This window comes from Psammomys obesus, unplaced genomic scaffold (assembly GCF_907164565.1).
Source record: "Psammomys obesus unplaced genomic scaffold, mPsaObe1.curated_primary_1811, whole genome shotgun sequence".
NCBI lineage: Eukaryota > Metazoa > Chordata > Mammalia > Rodentia > Muridae > Psammomys > Psammomys obesus.
In genome coordinates this window covers 31,687,449-31,702,995 of record NW_026596046.1, presented here as the reverse complement: position 1 = coordinate 31,702,995, position 15,547 = coordinate 31,687,449, and the positions used below count along the sequence as shown (strand labels likewise).

The window sequence follows — 15,547 nt, the reverse complement described above, 5'->3', positions numbered from 1 at the left end:
CTTTCTTTCTTTCTTTCTTTCTTTCTTTCTTTCTTTCTTTCTTTCTTTCTTTTTCTTTCTTTCTTGATGCAGGGCCTCTCATGTCCTGGAACTTGCCAAGTAGGCTAGGCAGGCTTGCCAGTGAGCCTCAGGGATCTTCCTGTCGCCTCTTCTTCAGGGCTTGGATTGTAAGCATATTCCACCATGCCTGATGTTTTAGAAGATATGTTTTGTATATGAGTGTTTTGCCTACACGTATGTGCCTGGTGCCTGCAGAAGCCAGAAGAGGGCAGGAGATTGGATTCCCTGGAGCTGGGAATGGCTGCGAGCCATTGTGTGGGTACTGGGAACTGAACCCAGGTCCTCTACAAGGGCATGTACTCTTAATGGCTGAGCTATCTTTCCAGTGCCCACCCTTTTCTGGCATTTTTAACCTGGGTTCTGGGAATAGAACTCAGGTCGTTGTGCTTGCAAGACCAATACTTTACTGACAGAGCTATCTCTTCAGTCCTGGGTGCAGCTCTTGAGCATTTACGCAGCCCCCATGGCCTCAGTCCGAATCCGGGCACAGCACAGATTCTCAGATGTATGTGCTTACTTTTCTCTTTCCACCAACACGATTTCAAGTCCTAAGCTCATGTCCCTTTCACTTCTGTATCCCAAGTGCCTAGCATAGAATCTGACACAGAGTGGATACCAATACACGTTTATAGAACTAAAGGAGGGAAACAGCCTGCTCACCAGCACGGACCCTGGTTTTACAGCTGACAGGCTGATCCTACACCTTGCAGAGATCTTGAGTGTCTTTGCTACTCATACTGCTCTGTGGCCTCAGTTTCCCACCAACCAAAGAAAGGGACTGACCTCAACGACTTGTCTTCTTTCTCACGTGTTTACAGTGTCTTCATTTCTAATCATCCTTTTTCATCTGTGTTTTGCCACAGCCTCCAGGTTGGATCCTGCCTCCTGCCGCACCCCTTTCCATGATAACTGAGAGGGGCTGGGATCCTTTAGGTTACAAGAATCTCCTTTCAAAGCGTCACCCTCCAGCTCTGCCCAAACCATGTCCTTTATTGAACGGGTTTAATTTAAATTTTACATAGTCTAATCAGCTGTTTTTTCCAAGTCCAAGTCTGTGCCTTTTTAGGTTTTTGTGAAATCCTTTCTTGAAATTTAAAAGTGGTTTATATTTTCTTCTAGTAATTTTAAAGCACTTTCATACTTGGATGTTGAACAGTATTTAAATTTATTTCGCATAGAGTGTGGAGTGGAGGTGTAATTTTCCTATATACACTGGAGTATTTTCTCCAGTGTTAGTTTCTGGAGCCTGCATCCAATGACACGTACTGGTCTCTCTATAGAGAATAAAGTTTCTATTTATGCACAGGGCGTATGGCAAGACTTTCCAATCATCCACTGAAGGCCTACCCACCCATTCCTTCTTCTGCAGCTAACATGACTCCTGGTATCTAGCTGGGCACATGTCTGCCTGCAATCATGACCCCAGCCCTGGGGCAGCCTCCTCTGTGACTGAGTCTTGGCTGATGGCCAAGTGCTGATGCTGTGGCCGTCTGCTGGGCAACATCCTGCAATAGAAGGGCCTGGATCTTTTTTTTTTTTGTCCTGTTCCTTACTGATTGATGTTCCCACATGAGCAAGGATGTGCAGGCTGTAGCTAAAGCCATCACCTTGGACTGTGACTTGGAGTAAAGGACAGCATGAACAAGGAGAGCAGAGGAGCCAGGGCTTCTGAGCCTACAGCCCAGGATAATCTGCCTCCAAGGGCTTGCAGGCAAGTGGAAAACGAAGTTTAACTGAGTGCAGTTCTGTTACTTTGGAATTTGAGATACTGAGAGCCAAAGCCGGTTTTTTGTTTTTTTTTTTTTCCCATTTTTAAAAAAAACATGCAATATGTTTTAATCCCATTCACCCCCATTGCCTTCTCTTCTCCCCCAGCCTTGATTCCTACTTTGTTCCTAAACAGACACCTCTTTACTTCTACATCTTTTGAGAAAAAAAAAATACCCTAGAGTCTTCACACGAGGAAAACAAGGTATTTGAGTCTAGCTTATTTTACTTAACACTATTATCTCCAGTTCTGGCCATTTCCCTGCAAATAATGTAATTCTGTTCTTTGTTATAGCTAATAAGACTCCATTATAAAAGACACATTTCCTTTATTCATCTCTTGATGGGCTTCTAAGCTGGCTCCATCATGTGGCTATTGGGAACAGTGTAGGCACAACATGACGCTCAGGTATCTCTGTGGTCAGATGAATTTCATTCCTTGGGTCTTGTTGGTTGGCTGAGGACCTTCCATACAGATTTCCATAGTGGTAACAACAACTCACATTCCTGCCTGCCATGTGTAAGGATTCCCTTTCCTGTATCTTTTCTGCTGTTGTTACTAGTTTTCTTTTCTTCACTTTATTTATTTTTAAAGGTTTGTTTTTTATATAAGATGTACTGTATGTTGAATATATTCCCCTCAGACTTCCCTCCCCTTCCTGGGTTGATCGTCTTGATGTTGGCCATTCTGACTGGGATGAGATAGACTTTCAGGTGGATTTTCATGTCCTGATGACCAATGATGTTAAGCAATACTTTCTCATATTTGCTGGCCATATGTGCGAGACCATCCTGTTGACCACTGACCTATGCTACTATCATGGGTCATTTCTGAACCTCCTGATCTGCTCCATGACTCTATTTATGGGTTTCTCTATTAATACCACACAGATCCAGATTTTCATTTTCTAACTTCATTATGTGGTGAGTCCTTTTCTTTTCCTTTTTTTTTTGGTGGTGGTGGGGGTCACAGGATTGTACAAGTCTTTCATTATACATTTTGATTTGCCTTTTCAGTTTGTCTCTCTTAAACCTGCTACGGAATTGACGAGCATCCCTGCCACTTGTAGACTAGGCAGGAGATAGGCAACTTTGTTACTGTCCTGTCTAGGGCTGATAGTGGATAACAACATTGTCACTACGACTCCTTTAGACTGAGTTTCCTAAAGTACAGATGTTATTGACTCCCACTGTGGATGAAGCCTGAAGTCATAGTTTTCTTACACTGGGTTCTAGCTGCTTATGCCTGAGCTTTGGAAGTTCTTCCTTTGATCCTCACTCAGCTCAAATGACAGAGAAAGGACCTCTCTCCAAATGCTCTTATCCAGAAGAATACCTTGACTCATACTCTAAGAGGCCTGCCCTCTTAGACTATCTCCTATTTAATACCTGGGGTACTGCTCTTAGCTGTTTTGGGATGCTGCTCAGAGATCCATTGATGCTTTGATGACAGTGAAGGGAGAGCTTCTCCTATGCCTCTCTGGTCTCCTATGCTTTCATCTGTCATTTGCTGACAACCTTCTCAATATCACCCGTGTTGTTCATTGTATATTTTTTTTTCCTTTTCCTTCCTTACTTCTTTCTTTCCTACCTACTTTCATTTCTCTTTGTGTGTGTGTGTGTGTGTGTGTAATGGGATAATGAAGAAGGCGCCACCCTAGCCTAGCTCAAGGAATCCCATGATTCCACTCACCACTCTGGATGTTCAGGGCATGGTGCTTATCCAGGCTCCAGCCCCCCAGCTTGGAGGCATCGATTTCATAGCCCTGCAACACCGCCGTCCTTTTCTCCCACAGGATCAGATCGGGGCAAGATTCGTATTCATAACCCACGGAAACTACAGGAACATAAGAGCAAAATGCACAGATGAGCAACGTCTCCTCTCTTACCTTTAGCCCCACACGCAAGGCCTCTGGTTATTTATTATAGGGAAGATAAAAGGAGCATGTTTTTACCTGGGAACTAGAACCACGTGAAATACCAAATACCAACACACTGATGCTGGGCCTTAAAAAAATTTTTTTTTTTAAAGAATAACTACATTTTAGAAAAAGTTAAATGTGCCACACACATTCAAAAGACCCAAGTGAGTTGACTCTGGGGAAATAATTCTTTAAAATGTTTTGCATACGTTGTGGTGTTGTGCACATGTGTGTGAGTACATGTGTGTGTGGAGGTATATGTACATGTGTGTTTGAGGATCCATATAGTCTTCACTCTTGCCTTGCAAGCGTTTTTACCGTTGGCACCATCTCCCCAGCCCTGAAGTGATCTTTAATAAGGAAAGCACCCTATGAACTTTTCACTGTAGACTTATTTGTGGCCGTAGATAACCGGGAGTGACACAGTGTTCAATCAGGTGAGAATCTAATCATGTCTGACCCAGGGACATTACTCAGCCCCAGGACATTATGGTCAGGAAGACCAGCTGATGCTGGTCATAGGAGATGCTTAAAGAAAAATGCTCATTTTAAAAGGGTGATTGTTTTTAGTCACTTGTGATTAAAAAAAAAAAAAAGAGTTCCCTAAGCTTGGCTTTTGTGGCAGCCTCGACAGTGGCCTTGGGAGAGCATTGGCTGAGATAGGAAAGCCATTTCTTCGAGTAACTCCTCAGAAAGGGCACTGCTCTCCAGCTGGCAACATCTGATCACGTGGCTGAGACAAGAGCTAACAACTGGTCAGCCTCCAATGCCTAAGTGTTCACAGATGCCTAAGTGCCTGCAGCAGACACAGGATGGGCTAGAAGATGTCTTGATGTCTCACTGGCAGTCACAAGGCCTACCTCTGGCTATGATGATCTCAGCAAAAATACACCCTAGCGCTTGAGTCTCATGGCATTGGCTTTTTGAAACTGCCTAGTGGGCACTAAATATGTTCAAGTCAATAAATAAATAGAGCAAAAGCCTTAGCTTTATGTTCGCAGATGATAGATGATAGAAGGGGCTGTGAACGGTGAGCTATGGCCTTTCTGCTCCCAGAGAGCCCTTGTGTCACAGGGTAGGGATGCAAATCCTAATGAAGAGCTGGATGAATCTAGTTCCTCCATCTTTCTGGGTGTCTTTGGACATCACTGCAGCTGGGCGCCTTAGCATCCTCCATGTGGCTGTGAGGATTCACTGTGATGCTAACATGTATGATAGCACAACCATGGAACAGGGGCTCAAAAGATTCTCCCCACTTTCTTCCCGTCTCTCACCACTCCTTTCCCCTTCTCTACCTTATTTCCTTCCTTTCTAAGGACAACTTGACTTCTCGGTTCCTTTCTGTCTTTGCTAGGTGAAGACCATTGGATGGGAATAGGGCTCAAGGTGAAGGAATTTGCTGGGCCATTGCTCCTCAGTCACCTTGTTAGGGGTGACTACTGACTATCCATCTCTGAGGCATCTGGTACCCTGCTCTAATCCAGAAGTTGGAAGGAAAGTCATCTTGCGAAGCCTAAGATCCTGTGAGGCAGCCAGCCTCTGTATCACCCTAAAGGAGACAGAGATAATAACAACAGGGGCAGTGTCTCTGATGGGAAGTAGAATCATGAGGCCAGATGGGAACGGTGTCACACACCTACAATCTTAGCACCAGGCTATGGTGAGTCAGAAAGAAGATTGTGAGTTCAAGGCCAGTCTGTGCTACACAGGAAATCTGAGGTTACTCTGGGTTACACAGGGAGGCCCTGCATCTCAGCAAGTCAAAACAAATATGAAGGCAAAAATAAATTTTTGACTTTTGCAGTTATGGTCGAAAACATGGAAGAGGCTCCTCTATTTTAATTTTAGATTTCAGCAGGATGGCTGTGGGGTGGCCAGGTAACATATGCAGATTCTACTTTCTTGGCACACGGCAAATTTCAGCCCGTCACACACCACCACAGTACTTTCTGAAGGACTGTTCTGATTCTGTAACCACTTTCCATGCTTGGGCTTTGTACATCCAGGTCTTTCTAGGTTAGAGATGGCCACTGAGGAGTCACAGCCCCAGTAAGCCCTGTGTGGTTTTGACCTGAAGAGAGGCAGTCAGACACATCCATGAAGGAAGCTGCTTCCTGGTTCTGCTCTGTCTCCGCCAACGTGTGGAGCCTGTGTCTCAGATGCTTGGGGGAGACTTACCAAAGGCTTCTGAGAGCCCAAACACCTTCTGGTTGTAGACATCTGTCTTGTCCCAGATGAAGTAATAGGACAGGTCAGGGGCTGCCGCAAACCACTTCCTGAAGAGGCGACCCTCGACTGCCACCATGAGGTGGACCTTCATGAGGTTGAAGGGGATGGTGGGGTGTGTAAGGCTGATCCTCAGGACAGACTTGTAGCCAGGGGTGCGGCTGCTCAGATAGCTCAACCTCATCTTGCATCCAGCAATGATGATTTCCTCTTGCAGGGCCTACAGCACAAGACAGATCACAGCAGGGATGTCACTGTGGCTTCGTGGGGAAGTGACCTCCACGACCTTGTGGACTTTGGGTGTTTAGGGGTCACAGGATGAAGCAGACAGGAGGGAGGTGAGGAGGAGAAGGACAAATAACAGGAGGAGGGTAGGGAGAGGTGAGGAAAGAGGAGAGGGAATGCAGAAGGAGGACTAGTCCTGGTCTCCAGGGCCAGTTCCTACATGGTGTGCCTGAATTAACAAACTCACCTCTGTGAGCCTCAGGCCCTTTCCCAGTGTAACACAGATGAAGAATCATGGGCCTGAGAGGACACATAAGCTAATCTACAGAAGATGTTCAGCAATTTACAGCTCTGACCCATGAATCTTGGAATCTGCACTTCCTCAGTGGCTCAACACCCATACAGTCACACTTCCCAAGTGCCTATCCCATTGCTGTGGTTAGGCAGGACGTGATATAGCTGGTACCTATGGTACTGAGAGCAGGGATGTCACGAAGAGAAACTAATGCAGACAGCAGCCTGAGCCTGATGGATGGTTTCTATCTAAAGCTTTCTTAAAGTGAGATGCAGTTTAAATGTGTCCTTTTAGGAAGGTCAACAGAGACCACACTGGGCCGAACAAACAAATCATCAGGCAGTGCTTGAGAGCCTGGCAAGACCTGTTCCAATGTCCCAGTTCATCCCCAGAGAGGCTGGGCTGGATACATGGAGTTTTCAGTGCACAATGGACTTCAACTCCAGTGCCTTTGAGAGAAGCAGAGCAGGGCAGGCAGCAGGCTCCGCCTGAAGATGGAAACAGTCAGTGAATCCCAGGTCATCACATGTGAGGTTAACACAGGGGACTGTCATTAGCTTGATGCTCCGGGCCATTTCTTAAGAAGGGAACATTAAATCAGTTGAGCCTAACATTCTATTCAAGGGATGATGGCTATTTTCACCCTGTGTTTACAGAGGAACTGAGCCCTTTTCATTGTGTTTATTGCATAGAAGGTTGTAGACTTTGTTTATGCTGCTTTCTCGAATACAGGAAATGCTATAGACTGGGCTTAATCCAGGGCCATCTTCTCAGGCCACAGTTTATAGTTCCAGGCAAAGTAAGCTATACACCCGAGTGAGCCACAGGAGCCCTTGAGTGCCGGCCTGATGCTCTCATAAATATTTCCCTTCATTAATGTGCCCGCCCATCATAGTTTCCACATCCCGGCTCTTGCAAAGATTAACCAACGATGGGACCGGGAAAACAAAGAGTTGTTTTTATGTGTTTTGTGAGGCTAACAATATGTAAGGTTTGTGCCCCAGCTGGATTTGTAGGCTCAGAGAGTGCTGTAGAAAGGGTGTGACCTTGAACCTCATTTGTTCCGTAGTTTCTGCTTCTGGGAAAGGATGTCTAGCCTGGAGCTGAGCCAGGGTTGACTAACAAATTACCTCTCTCCAGCAAGTTCAGTCTCTGCTGACAAGCATTTCATACAAAAGGTCAGCCTGGCCACTGAGACAGGAGACAGGTGCTGAATCCCTGAGAAGGCCTGAGCTTTCTGCACAACGAGAATTCAGAAACAGTTGTGTTTTCTTACTAGGGACTGGCACTGGGAACTACTCAACAGGGCACACTCAGTGAGATGTGCTTGCTCATCCAGGCATAAAATACACACACATAAATGTGTAAACAGCCTGTTCCACCCGAACCAGGGCAATCCATTAACATGCACTTTCCTGGAGGTCTCATTAGGCAGGCAGGTTAGCTGGGCTTCTCTGGGTGTCTGCCCTACCATTTCCCCTCTTCCTCTGGCCTTCTTTTCTAACTACAGACATCAGACCGGGGACGATGGAGGAGATCCAACCCAGTATTGCTTTGCTAGGCAAAGAATCTATCTTAATTTCCATCAGATTAAAATACATTTTTCTCAATTACTTCCCTTTAATGATAATTAAGTAAAACATTTGCATGTGTAGATTTGATCCAAAGCAATCCTTAATTGGCACAAAGGCAGCATGTGTTAAATAATCTTAGTAATAATAATAGGTAAAATTTATTGAGCACTTAGTAAGTGCCAGGCATTGTGCTAAGTACCTCATATTACATTTTTCTTATTTACTCTTTATTAAAATGCTTACTGCTTGGGATCCCATGGCTTATTCCTATTCATAGGAACTATTACTGCAGAAATACCAAGAGAGATGAGACTCTGAAAGCTGAAGAGGAACAAAGTAGAGCGAACAAGGTAGAAAGAGCCAAGGAGTTTATTGTAAGCGCCACTGTGGCAGGCAGACATGCACCCGTCTTTAGCACGACAGGCAGTTGTCATACCCTGAGGCCGTGCCCACTCTGAAGTTTGGAGAGGCAGGCTCTTGGGGTCTCACCCAGGCCCACACAGGTGTTTTCTCTCTTTACGTTACCTCTGAGATTGTCCTCTGCCCCCAAATAAAATAAAAGAATTGCTTGGCATTATCAAGAAGTCTGGGTACCTGGATTTCTGGGACAATGGGGCCTTTCTCAGCACAGGAGCTGGCAAAGGATGTCAGTGGGGATGGAGACACCACAGGGTTGGGGCGGGCGAAGTTGCTCAGGTCGCAGCTGGGAATCTCATTCTCCTCATGTCTCATGACGATGGTTTCCATGACAAAGAAGCGGTCCCAGGGTAGCCAGAGGGTATGCTCCTGCGTGATGAAGGGTGCCCGTTCGAATCTCAAGACGATGGAGATGCCGCCATTTGTGACCAGGTCAAAGCTGTGGGTGGGGGACAGTAGCAGCAGGAAGAAGATGAGAACAGTGAGATACTGAAGAATCACAGAAAGGGTCTGAGTGCTTAGCGAGGGCCCTCTACCACCCAGAGGCCAGAACGCAGCCACAAAGAGCGACAGAGACTCCAGAAACCATTGTTGCTAGAAAATGATTGGCCAGGGAGAGTTTACAGATGCTGAATTGACCACCACAGCAGGAACTGTTTAGCAGGACTCGGGGCAGCTGGTGAAGCTCTGCCGTGGAGCTCCTGGAACTGTCACTGTGTCAGAGCCGGCAGAAGGAGACTGAGTAAGTGTTCCCCGGGCATTGGGAATTCAAACCCAGTCCCTATTGCCATGAACTATAGTGTGGCCAGAGTAAATCGGCCAGCCTCTTTGAGCTTCGGTTTTCCCATCTATAAAACCCAAAGATTTATGTGGATTCTCTGTGTGTGTGTGTGTGGAGACCACAGGCTGATAAGGGTGTTTTCTTCAACTGCTTCCATACATTAGTATTGTTGTTGTTTGGCACAGCTCTACCTTTATCTGTATTAAATAAATATATATATACTTAATATATATATATAATAAATACGTAGATATATTTAAGACAGGGTCTGTCTATGGTCCTGGCTGTCCTGGAGCTCACTAAATATATTAGGTTGGCCTTGAACTCAGATTCTCCTGCTTCTGCCTCCTAAATGCTGGGATTAAAGGTGTGCACCACCATGCTTGGGTGTTGAGACAAGTCTCTTAATGAACCTGGAGCTTGTAGTTTTGTCTGGACTAGCCAGTCAGTAAGCCCCTGGGATCCATACGTCTCTACCTCCCAGCTTTCATGTGGGTGGTGGAGATCCAAATTCAGGTTTTCATGCTTTTACAGAACTACCTTCTTAATGGGGCCATCTGTCCATCTCTCAGATGGTGGTTCCTACGCAGCTAAGCAGTTTGAGACCGTCCTGTTAGAACCACAGAGTCTTGTAAGTTCAAGGGGAGACGGCAGCCTGAGTGCCCAGGTGAAACGAGATTACTCATTTGAGCCATGAGATGACAGTCAGAGTGTCCAGAGAGAGTCGCCCAGCTTCTGTCCATGGCTCTTTAAGGATGCGCTGAGCAGCATTACATGCTCCTGGTCTCGTGCTCTCCAGGCCCAGACAACCCTACACGGGGCCTCTTGTTTCAGGCTTGTGTGGGAGCGTGAAGCTAAAGGTCCTCCTTATTTACCCCAAATATCTTCCTCCCAGAGAGGAACCTTCCAGAAACATTTTAGCAGTTGTAGGTTTCCAGTACTTCAGTCCCTACCACATGCACATAAACCTTGCCAGGCACTTGCCTTAATAAGCTGTGATGTGCATGAAAGTGCAAGGAATGTGAGTTCCCATTTGCAAACCTACTGTTTCTGCTGACTGCTAGCCCTTAGGGAGGCTAGCCTCTGTTCAATAGCCTCCCACTCAGAGGCTGCGAGAACTCAGGCTACGGACATGGAGGTTAGAAATCAAGGTGTGGCACGTATCCTGCAGCATGGGTCTGCTTAGCCAAGACCAGTGTTTGGCTGTCACTTCAGGCCCTGCGTGCGTTTGGTGTGCAAGAGCCACACTAGAGTGTTGTTCTTTTCCTAAAAAGAAAGTCTGAAGTCATGAACCTCTGGAAGGGAACTTAGTGGTCATGTTTCCAAGTCTCTTCCAATGCGATGGGCTAGCCCTTTCTGCTGAATCATCATTAAGGGGCCATTCTTTTCATCCTTGCCCAGATCCACTCACCAGGAGCTTGCTGCAGCCCCTGGAGGACGGGCTCATCTCTGAGTGCTTCTGGCATTTAGGACTTTGGTTTTTGGAACACACCTGGGTCTCCTCCTCCCTTCTAGTTCTTATGTATCCATCTTGTTTTTATCTGCTATGGTGACCCAGGACCGGTGGCTCCATTTGCCAGCTCTCTTCCACTGCAGCATCTCCTTGGACAAAGTCCTCTTAGGTGGTCCATTTAGCTTTACAGTTTCATTTTTTGAGACAGAGTCTCTCTGTGTGGACCAGGCTGTCCTTCAACTCATAATTCTTCTGCTTCAGCTTCAAAAGATGTGAGATTTCAGGTGTGTGCCACCATGCCCAGCAGGGGTACACTTGCAAAGCCTGCCTTCACTGTCTCCTCAAAGTCTCAGTCAGGCAGACGTGTAGTTCCTTCGTAGGGGTGTGCTGTACCACGGAGATCCCTTAGTACTCACCCTACGCTGCACAGTTACTGCCCCAGTGCCTAGGACATCGATTTCTCTGTCTTTCTAAGCACAGGTCTAGCATTCAGCTTTCGGAATGAGGACACAAGACACTACCACTGCAGCTGAAAGGACGGCCAAACATGGCAAGTCCCTTCTTACTTGGTTACTGACACAGGTCAACCCTGTGTTTGCCTCTTAGCCGGTTTTTTGTTTGTTTTAAAATATTTATTTATTTTACATATATATGCATGCTCTATCTGCATGTACCCCTGCAGGCCAGAAGAGGGCATCGGATCCCAGTACAGATGGTTGTGAGGCACCATGTGGTTGCTGGGAGTTGAACTCAAGACCTCTGGAAGAGCAGACAGGGCTCTTAACTGCTGAGCCTTTTCTCCAGGTCCCTTGGCTGGTTTGTGAGACCCCTCTCCACGCATCTCATCCTTACCTCGACAAATGCTCCTCTGTATAGCTATGGCTGCTGTCCAGCTCACTCTTTCCTTCCTTAGAGGCTGCAAGGATTCGACCACCCTGTCCCAGAGGTAAATTCTGCTCATGGGGATGCCACCCCAGTTTTGCTTCCTCAGACTCCGCAGACAGACTCTGCTCTCTGCGCCCTGCCCACAGTTTGGAGGAAACACTACTCACAGAACTAATGAGAACCCGCACTTCGCCAGAATGTTCTTAACAACCAAACAGACATTTGGCCAGACTCAAAAGCTCCCTCTGTTCAAGAGAGGCAGCCTGTAGGGAGGGGGTATGATAACCATGAAAAGACTTCTTTTCAAGGCTGTAAGCAGGCCAGGGCAGCTGGCCATGCTGCGGGCTAACTGCAATGGGCCGAGGCCAGGCCTACTTCCGTGGCTGGGAAACTCTGTTGTAGATGTGATCATGGACCTCACCTTGGGGGAAAGCCTGCTTCTCAAATGCGGCCCATTCCTTGCTGGTCCAAGCACCACTGCTTACACTACAGGCGGTCACATCGCCTTTCCAAGTCTTAGTTTCCTCACCTGTAAAATTAGGCTGAGCCTCGCAATCACTTGACACTGTTACTAATTAGCCAGCTGAGTGATGGATGGGGAAACCCAAGGTCCCTCACACATCCCCTGGGCATCGTGCTCAGCACAGCCCCGTGTGTCAAGACAATGAGCCCAAACTGCTCCTCTTGTCTGCACGTCCTAGTTTTTCCTCATGACTTGTATTTTCCATCTTTTAAGTGATCTTTTTGGGTAACTTCTCTGTCACTATTTACTGCGTACAAGCCACTGTTAAAATCTGAAGTTGTGTGTGTGTGTGTGTGTGTGTGTGTGTGTGTGTGTGTGTGTGGATGGGGAACTAGTGAGGTGTCATGGTGCCGCCTAGAAATGGCGAGCCAGAAACAGCCTAGGCCTTCAGAGAGCTTCCACCCATTCTCACCTCCTATCTTCAGCCTATGTATCAGGGGTAAGTGAAACCGAGTTAAGGAAGGGGGAAGGGGGAAGAGAGGGGGCCCAGATGCTCCCTGTTCATGTGCAACAAAGGGAGTTTCAGACACTGTGGGAACAAGTGATAACTTTCCCCTACATTATGATGTCTATGTTGGAAAGAACATTTTAGCCCCACGGTACTTGGGGAGGACTGATTTAAAATGCAAGTTCTAAGCAGCATCCTTTCTGACTATGTCACAATGTGGGAAGTTGATGCAGGAAACCTTTCTCTGTGCACTTAATGCCCTCAAGGAGCAGTAGATATAGCCAGCATAGCACAAACAGGGAAATCATAGTCTAGAGGTGCCAAAGAATGGGCGATTCCTAAGGTCAATACAGGTCACCACAGGTGGGGTTAGTATGGCATGCTTCGTGGACCTAGGCTAAGCAAGGCCAGTGGAGCCTGCTGGTCGGCACTTTGCTCTTTCACATTGAAAGTTTTGTGGCAAAAAGAGCAATCTTGCAAAGCTCCGGTTTTGATGACTGTTCCCCTGTGGGTGGCAATGTACTAAGAATAGCCATGGCCTGGGATAGCCACAGCTGCCATTTCCGTACTATCCAAAACCCGAAGACAGACACAGTGAATAAAAGGACCTCTTGCCTGCACTGGCGGGTGTCTGCTGAACGGCTTCCAGGCAGAAACTGTGCAGGGCAGGGAGCAGTGGCCTGGCCACTTTACTCTCCGGGGACTGGCACAGACCTCTTCCAGCTGGGCCTTTCCCACTGCCATGGAGGAGGGGACGCACCCCACACCAAGCTTGCCAGGCTGTGTGAGAGGCACACATGTCTCCAAACAGATGAGTCCTGCTTCATTATCACCTCGGCTGGGACACACTCACATCTGATATTGGATTAAAGAGGTGCTAAAAATCAATCAGGCTGGAGCGTAATTTCCAACACAGAGTGAAGAACCAACCTTATGGGCCCATGCTCTGCCAGATGGACTGATACCACCTGATTTCATTAAAAATAGAGGACTTCTCACCGCTGACAGGCTAAATTAAATATTCCACTTGCCTTCTTTTTCTCTAAAATATTTGTGCTACTATCTCATTATTCAATAATTTATAATAACTGGTAATTTTAACATCCACTATTTATTTACTCGCTATCGTCACACTAGGGAGTGAACCCTTGTGTGGCGGGAAAGGATGACATGGCAGACACATTCTATATGCTGGGCGATTCTATTCACTCCCCTAATCCTCACAACTGGTTTATGAGGTAGATGGTGTTAGACTCACACTGTAAGTGAAGAAGCTGAGGGGTAGAGAGGCAATATTTATCCAAGCATACTCTAGTCACATGGGGAGATCCAGGGCCATTAAGGAAATCCTAGCTTTTCTTCATACTGTTGATGGTTCTCAGGGGAACTGAAAGGCCAGAATTCAGCTAACACCCAAATGGCTTCTATTAGAGCAACTTCTAAGCAGTTGAAGGGTAGAAACAAAGGAATGGCTGGATTCTGGGAACCATCTGATCCATTCTAGAGTAGTCCACGTGACAGCATTCCTAGGAGGAGTGACTGCAGAGCATAATATGGATAAGGAGAACTGTGTTTATGTGAGAGCCTCCTGAGAACAAAGCACTAAGTCTACAGCCGAAGGGACAGAGGCCAGAGGCACAGGTCATGAGACAGTAAGTTGTAGAGCTGGGGGTTCTGATGTAGGCTGTCTGGGGCCATGTCTGACCCTCTGTCCACATAATCCAGAGGCAGCTGCAAGACTACAGGCCCTAACTGTCCACGGACCATGAACGGTCTCCTACCTGCCATCTTGCCTGCTGATTGTGTACCCAAAGAGAGGGTTGTTGATGAAACTGATGTTCACACCAACCAGCGGGGTCCCATCTGATGTCATCACTTGTCCACGGATGACACACGCATGCCTGTGTAGAAGAGAAGAGAGAACAACATGAAGTTCCTTTCACAGTCTGCGGGAATCCCCAGAAGTCAGGGCCAAGAGGCTGGCCATTCAGACACACCTTACACCCAGGAGCCCCAGGTATTCACTTCAGATAAACAATAATCTCTTGAAAATATCACCTTTCAAGGAATCAAAGTGTCCTTGAGAGAATCACTCTGGAGAAACGTTTTCAAGTATCTCACTCCAGTGTTACTTTTTTCTAAGGCCGTCGTATGCTTTAAGGGGAGAAATGCTGATCCCAGGGAACAACACATTATAGTTGTTTTGTGCATTGTGCATTGTATGCTGATCCCAGGGAACAACACAGTATAGTTAAGCATGCGACTGCGGAGCCAGGTGCCCAAGGTTCAAATCCCTATCTCTGGCTATTGCCAATATCCCTAAACTTGTGCAGGTATGTGCAGCTCTTTGAACCTCAATTTTTGGTTTTTGTTTTCTTTGTTTTTCCATCTCTGTACAGAGTAAGTGGTGATGGCCATAATTGTGTTACTGGACATGAGAACACAAGAAAGAGAGCAGGAGAAAGGGGTATACTTCCTTTTACATGGCATTAGAAAGAGAATGACAGATGATGATATCCCCATCATCCTTGGGACCCTGTCCCCACACCTAGCTTCCATTCCAAACTCCGCACTTCCCCTTGTCCATTGTATTATAGACAACAAACCATGTGTTTTTCTTGTATTCGCCAGGAGAATGTTGTGTGGTGCCTGTGCCTGTGTGATGCTCTCCCATGTGCCTAAAATGTCATTTCTGCATGCACCTCCCAACATTCTCATCCATAAACACCCACTTCAAAGGACATCTTTTCTCTAAAGCCTCTCTTGATGTTCCTGCTCAGAACTCACACCTCACTCCCTCCAAACCGCACACATAGATCTTGGTACCTTGCCAGGGTACACATCCCTCTCCTCTTACCTAGATCTCAGGCTGCTTGAGGGCATGACCAGGCTTTCTCCACAGTACAGTGCCTGGATTGTGCTTTCCAAGTACTCAGTCGCAGTGAGAAGGAGTGGGGGACTGAGCAAACAA

The 15,547-nt window shown here is 46.7% G+C and overlaps 1 protein-coding gene across 2 annotated transcripts in view; it reads right to left on the bottom strand.

Moving 5' to 3' along the window:
* Positions 1-15,547, bottom strand: part of Tenm4 (teneurin transmembrane protein 4) — a 697,438-nt gene that overhangs the window by 58,611 nt on the left and 623,280 nt on the right. For both annotated transcript variants that reach the window (XM_055623346.1, XM_055623347.1), the window contains exons 20-23: positions 14,358-14,477; positions 8,664-8,925; positions 5,928-6,195; positions 3,521-3,664 (exon numbers count right to left, since the gene is read on the bottom strand). In XM_055623346.1, the coding sequence (XP_055479321.1) occupies positions 3,521-3,664; positions 5,928-6,195; positions 8,664-8,925; positions 14,358-14,477 (794 nt within the window). The remainder of the gene's footprint in view (positions 1-3,520; positions 3,665-5,927; positions 6,196-8,663; positions 8,926-14,357; positions 14,478-15,547) is intronic.